Below are 15623 nucleotides of genomic sequence, written 5' to 3' on the forward strand. Positions count from 1 at the left end.
CAGTTAGCTTGCTCGTTGGAAAGTTAAAATAGAACTGATAAATGTGACTGTTGCTCTTCGAATAGTCAATTAGCATCCCAACTTCAACCCTGATGCTTAACACCCACCTCTGGATCACACAAATGAGTCTTCGGGTAATGTCATCCGACACATCAACTCTCAGTCGTATTTCTAAAGAGTGCAACTATATTTATATCTGTATTGCATGTAATACAGAGCCTCTTTAGTGTAGCTGTTCAATGAAACTTACAATGTTCTTGTAGTTATAACAGACTTAGTTATTAGTAGTAGTAGTCACTATTTTGTAATTATAATAAACTGAATTAGGTTTAGTACCCCAAGAAAAATTCCCACAGAGCATTCCCCAAAGTTTGTCTTACTTGCCAGTATCATAATCCGGAAGGATCTTTAAAAATTAGAAACAGGAATTCCAATTATTCTTCATAGCATTGTTTCTAATAAAGTACATCGATTTCTTCAGTGTGTCCTTTCTCTCAGTATTCAATACAGAAGCTCACTGCGCATGGCAGTTACAGCATGAAAGTACCAGCACAAAATAGCCTTGCTCTCTCAGGTGAGTGTTTTGTAAATAAGCATCCAAGTTATCGTAGTCAACTTGGTTTTCGCTTATAATTCAAGGCTTTATTCAGAAGATTTTTATTAAAAACACTGTGCTTTCAAATAGCTTCTATTCTGATGGTGAACCTTCCTTCCCTCCTGTGCAAATGTTCACAACACGTGAACCATCAAAATTAAAGGATAGCGATTAAAATTTGAAAAAAGGAATGTCTCCCATTCCTGTTAGCTAACTCACCCACTTAAAGAATGAAAAAAACAAACATATCACAAAGCATCACAAGGTCAGAAAACAAATAGGTAAAGTTCGAGATGGAAAAAGATTGAATTTAGTAGGGGCATGTGTGTGTGTGTGTGTGTGTGTGATATGTAGTCAAGCAGTTTTGTGGATAAAAGTAACCTCAGTCCCAAATGAAATGGCAAAGTACTTTGCTTCATGATTTACCTCTTGGAACAGAATCCCAAATGCTATTCGAATTGGAAAATTCTAGTAGAGATACCTCAAACTTTAGCAACTCAGAAACATTATTAAAGATGTTCAAAAATTTCCCTTCTCGTTCTTGGGAATAGAATGGATATTTCATAAAGGCTTGGCTCCCCACTGGATAACATTTTTTGAAAAGCTCTGTCTTTGAGTTTATATTATGAATTTGTTTGGTGGGTGTCTATCAGTAAGGAAACTGCAGAAAGCACAGTAGGTATGCAACAAAGAGAATTTACTATAGGAATTGCTTAAACAAGAGTTGGTGTGAAGCACTACATTAATACAAAGATAATAACCAGTTTCCTCTGGGCTGCGAGAATTGAGATAAGAGGTGTTGCTACCCAAGCTGTTCAGGGAGTGGGCCCCACAGAGCTGGGGTTCAGATTGCTTCTAGGAGAGGCACCCAACCCCTTGCTGGTGCTTCAGAGGAGCCCTGTGGAGCTGGGCTCAGACCTAGGAGGCTGTGCTCTCTGGCTGGTGAGGAAATGCATTGAAACTGCCCTGGGATTGTTGAAAGAGGCTAGAGGCTGGAACCAGCTGCTGCTGCTAAGTTGCTGTCCAGTTGGCACTGAAATGAAGAGCAAGCAAAATACAAAGAAAGAGGTCCCCTCTCTCCTCCCCTGACCTGGTAGAGCCCCATTTGCAGGAGAGAACTGGCAAATGAGATGTAATTTACAGAACCCCTGCCCCAATGTCACCAGACAGGGCACGGAGGCTGGAACTGGGTGGAGTTGAGAGACAATAGTCCATCTGCACAGTGGGACCCCCAGCATGGAAATCTCAGGGCAGAGCCTGAAGCCCTAGTTAGAGCACAGCTGACCCCAGGTGACTAGAAAGGTCATTAACCCTTCCTTGGCATTTCCTTTTGCCATCTAGGCCCCTCACATTGTTGTGATCAGATACAAGAGTGTCTTGAATAATTAATAATTAATAACAGTTAAGTGCCAAAATTTGCAGATGATTGATTTTTTAAAAAATATATCCAGAGTCTACTTACAATAATGGCTATTTGTGATAATGCCTCCCTCATCTGAACACATCATGACTTCAGGGGAGTCACCCATCCTCCTGTGCGTCCTGGTGGGAGAAAAGTTTAGGAACTGCTGCTCTCCCATGTCTTGCTTCCCTTGAATGGTTTTAGCAGAGAAAGGCAGAGGACACTCCAATCTGTCCAGGCACCTGAAAGAGTTCTGCTTTGGGCAAAGAAGAGCTGAAGCTCTTGACTAAAACTGTCCTTAGTGATTATGGCCAATGTCATTCGTTCCTGCTAACACAAAACAGATGACTAGATTGGTGAAGGACCACCGTTTTGAAGAAGGTTCAAAGAGTTGGAAAGAGTCAGGATGCTGTGGGAAAATATCTAGCTGGAGATGTTCTTGGAAATTTGTAAATCCTTTCAAATCAGATCAGATCCCTGGGGGGTTTTCCTCCACTGCTGGTTCATCTCTGGTTTCTGATTCTTTACACTCTGGTATAGAAACTTGGTCCTTTTCCTGTTTCCCTACCCCCAGCTTTGCTGTCCTAGAAGATGAAGAGGAAATGAGTGATCTACTATGCATTATCCACTGATTTATTTTTCATGCAGTGTGGTTCATGTTTCCCGTAAATGTTTTCATTTTCCAACAAGAAAAAAATAGCCAGTCCCTCCGTAAATGTTACTTGTATATTAGTTGTGCACTTTTGGTTTATTAATGAGTGTAATAATGAAAGTGTGGGTTGTTGAAAAGAATCAATGGGTGTTTTCATTTAAGGCATAGCAGAAATGCTACAATGCCTGTGAATGCAACATTGTCGCGGAAAGCCTGACTCGTCCAAACTTGTCTCTGATTGGTTTGAATCAAATAGGTCCAAGCACTTCATAAAAATGTCTTTGTCAGCCTGGTTTTGCTTCTAAACCTATTCGTCTCTGTCAGTTTTTAATATTAGTACCAGGCTCCTGGCCATAGTCCATTAGTACTGTACTTAATTGCTCATGTTACAGATGATCACCAATATAAAAAGCATTAATGTTTTCCTATCATGAGACTGTTGCTATGTGGATGTCTCAAACTCAGAAGAGCTATGAAGTGTGGTTATTCTGGACATTTCTTGCTCAGAATTTATAGGTAAAGTCACTGTAAGATTATAATGCAAAGAAAAACACCCCCCTCCCCCTGGGCAGGACCCTGCTAAGGGGAATATTTTCTTTCTTGTTCAACTATTTAAGGTGCCTCAAATTGCTTTCTTCTATCGGTAAGAGGACAAAAAGGAAAATGGTTACTTTTATGGAATTTTCTTGGTTTGATTTTTCTAGAATACTAATTCGCTTGAAAGGCTTTGTTTTCACATGCAGATTTGTGTTCTTTTTTAATGTTTTTAAGCACATTCAGGGGGAAAAAATCTTTACACAGAATACCAGATTACTGGTTTTGATTTTCCTGAATAAATTACATGGTCTGTTTCTGTGCAGGGACTGAAAAAAGAGCATTAAGGCAAAAACACTTATGCCTCGTTTTTCTGACTATTTAGACAATCAAAATCATAAACAAAGTATTTGTTTGTGGGGGAAATGAGCAATTACACTTCATCTTCTCTCAGACTTCATGCCCAATTGCAAATTCTAACCTTTTGCTTTTCCTGTAAGCATTCCTTGGGCAAGATGGTCATGCCACGTGGCTTAGGTGGCTTCCTTTGCAGTGACTTGGGGTGAGCTGTACCCAAGCCAGATGCATTTGGGCAGAACCCGAGTAACAGTCAGCTGGAGCTTCAGCCTTTTTTTCTCAGAAGGTGGAAGGCAGGGTGTGGGAGGTACATGTCTTCAGTGAGATAAGTATGTGCTTTAAGATAAATGCCAAAAATATGTCAGGTTCCAAGGAACTCAGCTAATTATATTGTGGGAAAGGCCGAGGGAAAGTAAGGTACGTTTACAGTGCTATTCGTGTCTGTTCATGTCCAGGACACTGGTGGATTCTTGCTCATTTTGACACCCTTGATGTTAATCAATACTCACTACAGAAAGTCACAGGCTGGATCGCGGCGTTTTTGATTTGAGAGGTCCCTTAGCAACCTAGACCAGTGTTAACTCAGGGAGGTTTTCCGACTTGTCTGTGGCCTGTTTGCCGCTAGGCCAGGGTGAGCCAAGCACAACTGCAAGTGAACATTGATACGCTGGTGTAGCCGTCTGCCAGAAATACTCTATGTCCATTGAATCTAATAAAAATGGAGACTTGTATTTTTGTGTTTTTTAAATATTGCCTTTTTCTAATAGTTCATTTTTATGGTGTTTAATAAAAGTATCAGTAGGCAACAGATGGGACATTGAGGAAATGACCCACCCTAGGTCAATGGAGAAGCGCTGCTCCACCCCAGCGGTCAGAAATTCAGGTGTTCACTGGGGCAGGTAGCCGAGGTAGTACAGGTACAGGTGGCCCGGCAGGAGAGTGGGAAACTGGCACACACAACCCAGCCCGGGGAGGCCCCGGGGGGATCAGCCAACACCATTGCCTTAGGCAGATCCAGTCTCTGTGCTTCCAGGCCTTCCTTGCTTTCTAGATCATTTTTATGTGAAATCACCTGACTTACAAATATTGGCTCCAGTATTTCTGAAAAGATTGTATGTAAGCTAAACTAGACACGCTCGTGAGCAAAGAGTAGCCTACGAGCAGCCAAGTTCTATGAAAACTGAACTATCGTTGGCAGGAAGCTGATCTTGACTCTGGGTCAATGCCCTGTAGTGGGAGGAAGAAAGTGTCAGCGTCAAAGGCACTGTTCATCTAAACACTTCCACGCGCTGAGCTAGATGCCCTCTGAGGCTTCCACAGACCCCACCTGGCCTTTCAGGGCTGCCTCGTCCTGTGTGCTCCCTGTTCTAGGCCATGTGCTGCCCCACACTTGGCAAAGCCCCTCCCTCACGTCACATCTTCCTGTTCCATTCAACCAATCGTCAGAACAGGATTTAGGGACTTGACCGAGCTTGGCTTGCCCTCGTGTACATGCCTCCAATTTGTATCACTCTGAACCCCCGAAGCCGGTCCAGATGTGGTAAATAGTACTTCTTGGGATGTGACGATCTACCAGTGTAGCCTCAGATTACAGTTGAAATTGGTTAAGTGGTGAGTTTTTGGAGGGTAGGATAGGTTTTCCACTTGTTTGACTGCCTTTTTGCAATGCTGCTACCCTCGAGAGGCAGTGGCGCCTTTTGAACATCTACGTAAAACACTGTCAGAGATAGGGAAGGCGTATGAACTGAAGAGTTTAGAATAGGGCTAGCGCACAGTGAGGAAGGGCACGGTGCTGCCGCATTCCTGCAGCGGTTGCTAAGGGCACGTGAGGCTGCTTCCCATGAGCCTCAACTCAGCCTCAGAATTCCTCCCAGTGTGGTGCCCCCGCATGTCTGTCAGTGCACTAGAACTTCGGGGTGCTGTGATCCTTGGCTTACCTAACTTATCATGGGGCCTGATGCACAGCCCACACTTACACGAAAGGGAGTTAAACATTTAGGGCCATAAAAGCCTTAGGTAAGTAAGTAATCAATACAAATAATAAATTCAACACGGATTAAAGAGAATTTCCAAGTCGAATGAGCAGTCTTCCAGGAGGATCTAGAATGTGAACTGGATCTTAAAGAGGTTCGGTTAGAACTTAAGATAAATCATAAGTTGCCTAAAATAATTAAGTTATTGAATTCAAAAACAATAAAGAAACTCTTTTTGAGGGCAAGGACCATGTGGTATTGCTTTCCTGAGACTCCTCAGTGCACCCAGTGCAGCATCATAAAACATATCAGGCACTCAGGAACTAGGGGCCGAATGAATTAAATTAAATCTAAACAAAAAAGGACAGTCCCCTCTAGGAAACATGTGAAGAGGTAGGGAGTGAGGTGGTGGGAGGGGCTGTTTAGGTGAGCTGAATTTCCAAGTCAGATACACCAAAGACAGGTATTGTAGTTTATCTCCCCACTTTTAACTCCCATGGCCCATCCTCACCCGCGGTGGAGTTGACCAGTCTGTGGACTTGCCTCTCCTTTCTAAACACGTGCTGATGTCTTGGTAATGGGGGCTCTGGCCAGAGCCAGCACTCTGTTGGCAGCACCTCTGCAACCCTGCCACCCAGGCACTCTTATCTCCCCTTCCCTCAACCCCACAGAAGGCCTCCTGGCCCTTATCAACACCAGCAGCCCAGGAAATCTAAGACAGGCACTGAGATTTAGGCAGGCTGAGGCGGCTGCTGCTCTCCCATCTACACTTCCCCTAACTTGTTCTTACAACCGTCCCGAGCTGAGTGGGTGTAAGCCCCCTACTCCTGGAGCAGTTCCTTATTGTCTGTAAAGAATGTCTCACGAAAGGACAGTCAGGTAATTTCATAAGCAAGAGCCTCCCTCCGTCTCATTCAGCATGCCTAAAATGCTCTGATAACTTTCCAACGCCTGGATATTTCCAGAAAACTTTAAAAAGGAAAACAAAACACTAGCCAAGCCCCGGAGTAGAAAAACTGGTTTCTGTTTAAAAAAAAATAAACAACCGCCTTTGAAAAATCTCTATTTAAAAATTCTTAAATTTGTCTCTAAATGCAAGTTGTAATTAATAGAAGTTGGAGTTTACACAGTTGAGTGTAAAAACACCCTCAAGCACAAACTAATCCAGTGTGTATGTCATGCTGTAAACTACAGCAAGTTCTTTGTTTGACCCCTCCCCCCCAAAAAAAACAAAGTTTGCCAAACAGCAGTTTTTCTTTGTCAGGCTCCTTTATTGTCTTATTTGTGTCTTCACTGTCTCCCCCACCCCACTTCCCTTTGAACCTGGCTATCGTATTTAAGGAACTTTACAGGTCCCATGTTTTATTGATAGTTTTCATCAAGCATGGATTTAAATTTGAGAGTAGATTAGGTGTCTTAGCCCCATTTCTTTTTGATAAATAACAAGAGGTTTCTACTTATGATTTTCTATCCTCAGGGCTTTATCATTAAGATTAAATAACTGTACTCTCAAGCATGCCACTGCACAAACATCTTTTCAATTATGTGAGTAACAGATGCCTTCACAAAGGAACTATTGAAAATTCAGAAAGCATGTTTCCAAAAAAGAAAGGGGGAAAAAAAAGTATCAGATGACAGAAGAATGTAATTGTTTACCATTAAAATATATCCTTAACTCTTCCACTGAAAACCTCTTGGAACGTTTTGCCTTTGTACAAGTTATTACAAAGTTTGATTAAAATAATAAATGTATGGGGGGGTTGTTGAACATTTCAGAAGCTCTGGAATCCGTGGTATCTCTCATGCATGGGGCTTAAATGCCATAGCTGTTTGCTGTTTTTACAGATCGACGCGGCCTGCCTTCCCTTGTGGGGTCCACATCATGTTGCAAATACTGTAGTTATATTTGTCTCCTATTCTTGAAATGACGCTCATCTGCTCTTGAAATGGACCCATGCAGCTTGATTCTGAGTTAGTCACTGTTCTCATTGGGAAGAGTAATTGCTGCCACCCTGGTTGGCTGGCATCCTGGAGGGAGGGCTGGGCCTATTTATGGTCCATGCCCTCTGTTGCGAGCCTGTATTTTAACTACTGGGGCATAAAGTCAGCCTTTTTTTTATATCTATTTGAACTTTTTTCAATGTGGTCTTCATTTGAAAGACTTGGGGCTGCCATTAACTTAGACACTCTCAGAAGTGGCAAGGAGGCATCATAGAAGCAGAGTCCCCTAAGGGCTTCCAGTCTAGCTGGGTAGTCTTTGGGGAACTCAGACTTGCTAAGATTAAGTGCTACGGACTGGAATTTGGAGAGGATATGGTTCCTGAGCTTCTCTTACCTTCCAACATCAAATTGGGCCTGATCCAGCTGGGGTTACAACCTTTTGAAGAGTTGTGGCACATTGTAAAAGCATTAGTGTGCTTAGTGTCCAAGCCATAAGGCTGCTTTTGTTGTAGGGGGTTGGCCCTTTATTTCCACGTAGGTCTGGTGCCAGGTCTGTTGCCACTGAGAAAAGGAGTCTCACTCTGATGTCTTAAGAGAGCTCCTTGGGAGCTGGAATTCTCTTAACCCAGGTGGTCAAGGTTTCAGTCTCTCCCCTATGTTGATGCTTCCCGGACAATGTGCAAAGGTGCACAGCCACCTGGCTGAGATGAAGGCAGCTCAGACGAGCCGAGGCAGGCAGATCTGTGTTTGAATTCAAGTTTTGGCACTTAATAGCTGCATTCCTTTGACCAGTCATCTACTCATTTCACTTTCACTTAGTTAGGGTCACAGTCATTCCAAGACCATGGAGGTAGGTATCAGAGTTATTAATGGGCCTAAGAAATAACTCTGCCACCACTTCTAGGAGCAAATGGAATCAATACCTTTAAAAGGTTTCCTTTCTTTCTTCCTTTCTTTCTTGGGTTTTTATTTTGGAATAATCTTTTATTATTTTATTGATGTATTTTATTTTTTCAGCACCATTTATCCCTGCTATACCCTCCTTCACATCCCCCACCTCCTTCCCCCAGTCACCACACTGTTGTCTGTGTCCATGAGTTCTTTCTTTCTCTATTTTTCTTTTGTGCTCACTCCCTCCACCCCATCTTCTGCTGCCCCTTGAGTAGGTAATGAAGCCCCTGGTGAGCAGGTGGCAAGAGCGTTGCTGAAGACAAGTATCTATGTTCTGTTGTTGATAACAATGGGCCACATACCTCCTAGGTATGTCAGCAGAGAATACAAATGAATGATGCTGTTTATACCTGCTTCCCTTTTTAAAAGCTTGGAACACTTTACCCTTTGTAGCTCACGAGCAAGCTGACTTTTGCTCAGAGTCCATGTTGCATTCTCCCACCATTTTCTTGGCTCTGCTGGGTCCTGCCATAGGCTCGTTCCCTGCAGCCCATGTGTCAGTACCGTGCCTCCCTCCCTGGTTTGGGGCTCAAAGCTTTCAGTTCATTCTTGTTGGAAGGTGACACTGGAGGCCTCTTTCTCATCTTTCTTGGTTACTGGTATTTTGCTCCTCACACTCTGCACACTATTGTTTTTGCTTTGCTGAAACTCGTACCATGAAATGGAAATCTTTATCCAGGGCCCAAATCTTTCTCAGGTGGAGCTTGTCTTAAAAAAACAAAAACAGGGTCGAAGCAGCACAATTGCTGTTGAACTCCACGAGCATCGCGGCCGCTGAGGGGACATTCCCGCCTCTCTGCACATTGGCTGGGCACATCCGTCTCGACTTTTATCCTGATGTCTTTTGCCAAATTCTCCTCTGCCGTTTTAGAGCCCTGACCTGGGGCCCTGAGAGGGGAGCAGCATGTGTGATTAGAAACTTTCTATACTTTTTGGAACCTTAATAAATGTGTGTACTTCATCTTCAAAAGAGAAAAAATATACCTTTTATTGGCTTCATATTTGGTGAAAGATTGCTTCCAACACTTCACAGTGAAGTTATATTTTCAATTTCTGGCTGAGAAGGGAAATGTCTGGCCAAGCCTTAGAGTTTATCAACCTCAGAATCGACTTGGAGGTGTAATGACTCCATTTGGGATCAGATCAGGTCCGAGGCCCCCAAGGAACCAATATGTCATTTCTTTTCCACCACCACAAAAATACCTAATAATATAAGAATAGTAGCATTGTTGTCTTAACACGAACACCGCTTTTATTTCCCTCTGCCCCTAAAATATCCTGCTCCCCATCCCCAGCAGATCCTCAGGCCTGGTGGTTTTTACGGCCTCAACACCCTAAAAGTACCTGTAAAGTAAGTAGGGTGAGGTTCAAATGCAGCCCTAAAGATTTCCCCCTTCTGTCCCCCACTCTCCAGATTAAATCAGTTCCAGACATTATTATAATATCATTTTTCAGAGATCTTATAAATAGATAGATTCTCATTTCTCCTCTTAAGTACTGTTTGCTAAATGTTTTGGCCCAAAAGTTCAGTCATTCCATGCAAGCATTAATCAATACAGGAGACATTAGTGGTTGCTCGCTCAGATGAGATTTGACATTATTTTTCCTGTGCCTGTGGGGAGGGGCGGGGCATGTTGCCTAATAAAGATGAAGGGTCTTTTCTTCTTTTGTGTGAAATGCAAATGATGAGGACATGTAAGGTATGCATTTCTCAGGCGCGAGGCTGCTGCTTTTTGTCGAGAAAGAGGGGCAAGGCCTCCGAGGATTTTAGAATTTGTAAATATAAAATTATCTGCCTTGGTGTTTAAAAAAAATAATAAAAGGGAGAAAGAGTTGGCAGGTTGCCAGATTACTTACATTACAGTAATAGATTTGCTGACCCCTGACTTCTGCTGTAGAGAAATGTATTGAATTTTTCATAATATCAGATGAGGCAGATCTAAAAACCTAGTACACTGAGCGCCATTATTTAACTTGAGATTCAACAAAGCCAAAATCTTTTCAAACCAGTAGTTTTTTGTGTGTGATGATAATTTAGTGGCTCAGACACTAATAAATCAAGGTTACAATGCCATTGATTTGTTAATTTTAATTTGGGTTGATTTTAAGTTGTCTTTAAAAAAAAAAAGGAGGAGGAAAAATCTTGCTTTTCACAGTGACTGAATTTAATAAGAATCTCTGTGATAGCAAAAGGCTCCCCTACTGCTTCTGCTTTGGGGTGGAAAATGTTATTCTTGTATTATTCCTAGGGAAAAAAAAATCTCACGCTGCTACAAATCTTATGCCTATGGAAAGATGTTATTTTTTAATACATGATGGCTTACCTATTTGAGATCCATTAATGGCATCATAAATAAGCATTTTGCTAATCTGAAATGTGAAATCTGGATAATAATAAAGACCCATTTATCTGCCCAGCTTTCAATCCCCAGACTAGATGTAGATCAGGCTGGAGAAGGAAGAAGGGGGCGTCTCTGTAATGAATATATTGCTGCGTTTCCTCATTACTTCGACCCACCTAAAACCCAACGTGCATTCCTAGAGTTGCATTCCATTGAAAAGATTTCTTCTGTGTAATAAGTTCTTGGGGGCTCAGGTGCATTTTTGCTTTTATCTGTGCAGTTTAGAAACTGATTACAGTTTGTTGTACTACAAATATTTGAGGAGTAATCCTCTGCAAGGCACAGGCATGTTGCATTATACTAAATTCTTTATATAGTACCAATCTACTCAGCTTCCTGCATTGGGCAATGTTGACCTGGTATTGGCTAACCTGTTTTTAATGCTCCCATGTACGTTCAATGTTTCAATGTTCAGAAACCTATTATGGTTGGTGCTCATCCCTTATGCTGTAAAAAACTAATAATCAAATGGTAAGATCATATCCTGTGGGGTCATTGTGTTGTTCCTTGACAGGATAACTGGAAAACATTCAGTGAAAATCGCCGCGAACGGAAATCACTCTATGAGTGGCAATTGTTTGGGTGCCGTGCAAGACCATGTCCTGTTCTTCAGGGACTTAGTTGGTCATATTTCTACTTGTTTCTTTTTAGCTGCTGCCTTTCTTGTTTTATTTTGGGAGCCATTTTTTCCCCTGAGCCACTATAATTATCTTTCAGTGATTTAGAATGGAAAAAAAAAAAAAAACCACTCAGTTGACCTTTACACACACACACATTCTCTCTCTCTCTCTCTCTCACACACACACACACACACACATACACACTCCCTTTGGAAGACTTGAACAAGCAGGGCTTGTGTTTGGATTCAGTTTTACCTTAGTCATGCCTCTTTCCAGATACAAGAAACATTTAATTCCAGATTTCCTGCTTCTGGCTTTAGGCCTTTGACCAGCAAAGTGAAATGTATTTTTTTTTACGGCTGTCGGCCAGCCAGCTGCTGAGTTGAGTGAAGGGGGGAAAATAGAAAAGAAAAAAGAAATGAAATGGAAATGCTGCCCTGCCTCTTGAATTTGCAAAATTGTATAAGGAAACTAAAGCTTCGTTAGCACCATCTAGAGAACTGGGTTGGCCCAGGACTGTCAGAACCTGAGGTAAGGGTGCTTTGGGGACCACCTTGGGTGTCTCTCCCACTCAGTTCTCTGCTTCTGCTCTCCTCCCCTCCCCACACACAGAGATGATGTGGCCACCCTTCTTAGTAAAGAGGGTCTCTCCTGGTGTCACTGTCTCAATTAGAGAATGGAGTTGGGGGAAGGGTGGCAACCATTGGAATACCCAGACTTCCATGCTCCTTGGATTCCCATGGCAACCAAACAAAAGTCAAACAAACCTATCTGCCCCTGCAATAAAAATATGTCTTCATTGAAGTCAATTTAAAATATTTCTCTCCAATTTAAAATATGCAACGCATTTGGCTCCCAGATAAAAACCCCCAACCTGCCGATGGGAAAGGGGATAAAGTCCCTGGCATAACCACACAGATAAAAGGAATTGGGGAGAATGTTGGGACTTTACAGATGAGACAAATAAATTCAAGTATGAACAAGATTGCTATTTTTTCCTCTCTTCTTCTGCTTAGTTATGCTTTTTATTATATAAACATTAACTGTAATATTACAGTGGGAAGCAGGTATTTGGCAGCCATATATTATTTTAGTAAGTCTACATGGAGAGAACAGTTTCCAGTTTTAGCAGCTGTAACATGTTTAAACTCAGTTTGTAATGGGATCTGAAGATAACTATTCCCCATGGGCTCTGTTGATCTTCGTGGCTGGCCCCCTGCCAGATGGAGGGCTCGAAACTATTACTCACGCCTCCTTGCACATACCTTGTCCGAGCATGCTCAGTATGTGAATTTTGTCCCTAATATGCTATAAATTGGGATTTGATTTTCCCATCATCTACTTGGTATTTTACTGAAGAGTGAAATATTATGATCACAAATGTCCCCGTGTCTGTACTCGCAAACCTGAACAGTTGTAGATGTTAAGTAGTTGAGGTCCAAATGGCCTAGTTAGAAACCAATTTCAGGATAGCTAACAAATATCCAAACCAAAGAAGTTTCTGCCTGGGAGTCTTAGTTTAAAAATAATTAGGGTTCCCGATATTTGAACAGATGTATGTTGTTTATAAGCCAAGTACATTTTCTTCATTGAGTCAACTTGCCTTATTTAAAACAAATTATGTTTGCTGTATTAAAGTTCATATTTTTAAGACTGAGTCTCGTATTAATCCCACAGTGAGTCATTAATCATACCAAATGCATTATAAAAACTTTAATCACTGAAGTTGAAACTGAGATTGTAATGCAATCCATCCCTTTTAATTACATCAGCTATTTTTCCCTTTCAGATCAAGAGCTACATTGCAAAGGGGAAACAGATTAAAAGTAGAGCTGTTTGATGTTTCTCTTTTTGGAGCAATTTTATGTACTTTGTAGAAAAATTTATGTAATTAAAATGCTTAAATTTTTCAGCCCTCTGATTTTTGTGGTGGGAGTGGTCTGTCTACCTTCCTTCTTACCGAGGCCCTCTGTTACTTGGCACCCCAAAACAGAGCTAGCTGCTCGTGCTGGTCACCTGCCCCCTCGGAGCTGCTGGATAAGACAGCTATCTCAGCCACGCTGTGCTTGCCTCCCATTAACATCTTTGTCTTATGTGTCTGGTCTATGTTTTGACATGATGAAAATATAACCTTTGGAGATGGGCATAAGTAGGTTCAAATTCTACCTCATTCAAATGATGTGGCTCTCAGGCAAATTCTTTACCCTTTCGGGGACTCCATTGTCTCAACAGTTGGCAGGACGGTGAATAAACAGCAGCTATCATTATTGCTGCTATTATTGTTATGATGTTGTCGCTGGCACCACGCCGGACTCCATGGGCAGTGACGATGATCTAACTTGGATGCTTCCATTGTTACCCTTGGTGTAGAGACTCACAAAAACCAGAAAGCAGTCTTGCAAAGGAGTATGTGTCACCAGGTACTGGTTTTGCGTAGGGAAGTAACTGTGGAGTAAGTTTCTAGAAAAGCATTGGTGTCACTGGAAATGAAGTCATGCAACAATAAATTGCGTGTAACGTAAAAAGAAAATAAACCCATAACATCGATGCTAATGGAATTATCTCCTCTGATTGATCACCTCTTCTGATATCCTTTTAGATTAATCCTGCCTTATGAAAGGTTTATTAAAGGAGAGGAAGACAAACCCCTGCCTCCAATCAAACCTCGGAAACAGGAGAACAGTTCACAGGAAAATGAGAATAAAACAAAAGTATCAGGAACCAAACGCATCAAACATGAAATCTCTAAGAGCAAGAAAGAAAAAGAGAATGCCCCAAAGCCCCAGGATGCATCTGAGGTGAGTTGCTTTCTTCCACAGAAATACCTCCGTGAGACATGTCCTGCCTCGGGGTCTCCCAGAGTTCTGCGTCCGTAGCTGTGACCCTGCACAGTTGCAGCACTAGACTGAGCAATCAGATCATCAGAGCTGAAAGGCAGCGTGTGGTATTGAATGGGGTAGGCCAAGAATATGATCCAGACAGATGCGAATATCCCATAGCAAACCAATGGCAACCACTGACTTGAGATGGAAGGCGCTAGAGCTTCATCTCTGTGAAGCCCAGGGACTCCAACTTGAAAGATATGGCCTCTCTGCCATTTCACATTGAGTGCATCTGAGGAGCTGGTGTGACTTTAAAACACGTTTCGTGGGTCCTAGCAGGGAGGGGCATTGAAACTGATGTGCCGTGTCTCCGCAGGACTGTCCTGAAAACTTTAGAGACTCCTTTGCCTCCTGTAATTGACCTCTGGGCAGCAGCCTTGGGTTGAGACCAATTTAGAAACATCTTAAGTACATACTATTTATGGGGAAATTTTGAAATGGTTCCTCCGAAACCATTATTATCTCTCATGTTAACAGGTAGTGTCTGAACTTTTAAAACAAGCCCCAGCTACCCACAGTCCCCAACAGCTCTTTGGTGGAAGCCATTAATGTCCATGCAGAGCCAGCCATGGAGGCTGGTCTGGGCTCTGTTTCAACATGAATAATAAAAACCCTGCTGCCTATAAAAAAAAAAACTTAGCGGCCACATTTGGAGACAGCATGTTCTAGGATTCAACCCCAGAGGGAATTTTGTTGCTGATATTAAACACCCCCTAAAAAATCAGATTTCTAATGAACACATAAGAGACTCCCTAATTAAACACTGGTTTAAAACACACACCACACAAACGCTACAGCACTCTCCTAACTAGAATTCAACGTATTCAGCTGGGTTCTGTGTCAGAAGGGTACATGAACATGAAGACGAAATTTACTTTTGTTTTTATTTTTGTTTCACAATTATTTTAAGCTCTAATAATTAAAAAAAGGGTGGAGGAGGGGTTATGATGCAGAGATTTCTAAACATCTGCAAGCTTGCAACATAAATGGCCAAAAGCAAGGAAATTCCAAGTTAAGGCTTACATTCCATTCTTCCTTTATCCCGTTGGCCTGGTGATTTATTATAGGATTTTGGATCAGTGAGTTCTATTAGATACCATATGTACAGCATTGCCAAAGCACCTAGGGGCACCCTGAGGACCAAGAGGACAGCTGACCTTTGAATGGCTCCACTCTGGGGATGTTTAAAATGGTTGGTTTGTGAGTTGTGGAAGGAATCCTCGGCCCCTGCCCTGAGCCCGTCAGTTAGGCGATGACCATTGTCCGAGGTAGAGCCAGACGACTTTCAGTCCCTGGAAACTCTTAAAGCCTTAA

At 42.2% G+C, this 15623-nt stretch overlaps 1 protein-coding gene across 2 annotated transcripts in view; it reads left to right on the top strand.

Annotated features, from left to right (window-relative positions):
* Positions 1-15623, top strand: part of ARID5B (AT-rich interaction domain 5B) — a 175501-nt gene that overhangs the window by 151913 nt on the left and 7965 nt on the right. For both annotated transcript variants that reach the window (XM_024561402.4, XM_024561403.4), the window contains one exon: positions 14027-14225. In XM_024561402.4, coding sequence (XP_024417170.1) covers positions 14027-14225 — 199 coding nt within the window. The remainder of the gene's footprint in view (positions 1-14026; positions 14226-15623) is intronic.

Source organism: Desmodus rotundus, chromosome 4 (assembly GCF_022682495.2).
Source record: "Desmodus rotundus isolate HL8 chromosome 4, HLdesRot8A.1, whole genome shotgun sequence".
NCBI classification, from domain to species: domain Eukaryota; kingdom Metazoa; phylum Chordata; class Mammalia; order Chiroptera; family Phyllostomidae; genus Desmodus; species Desmodus rotundus.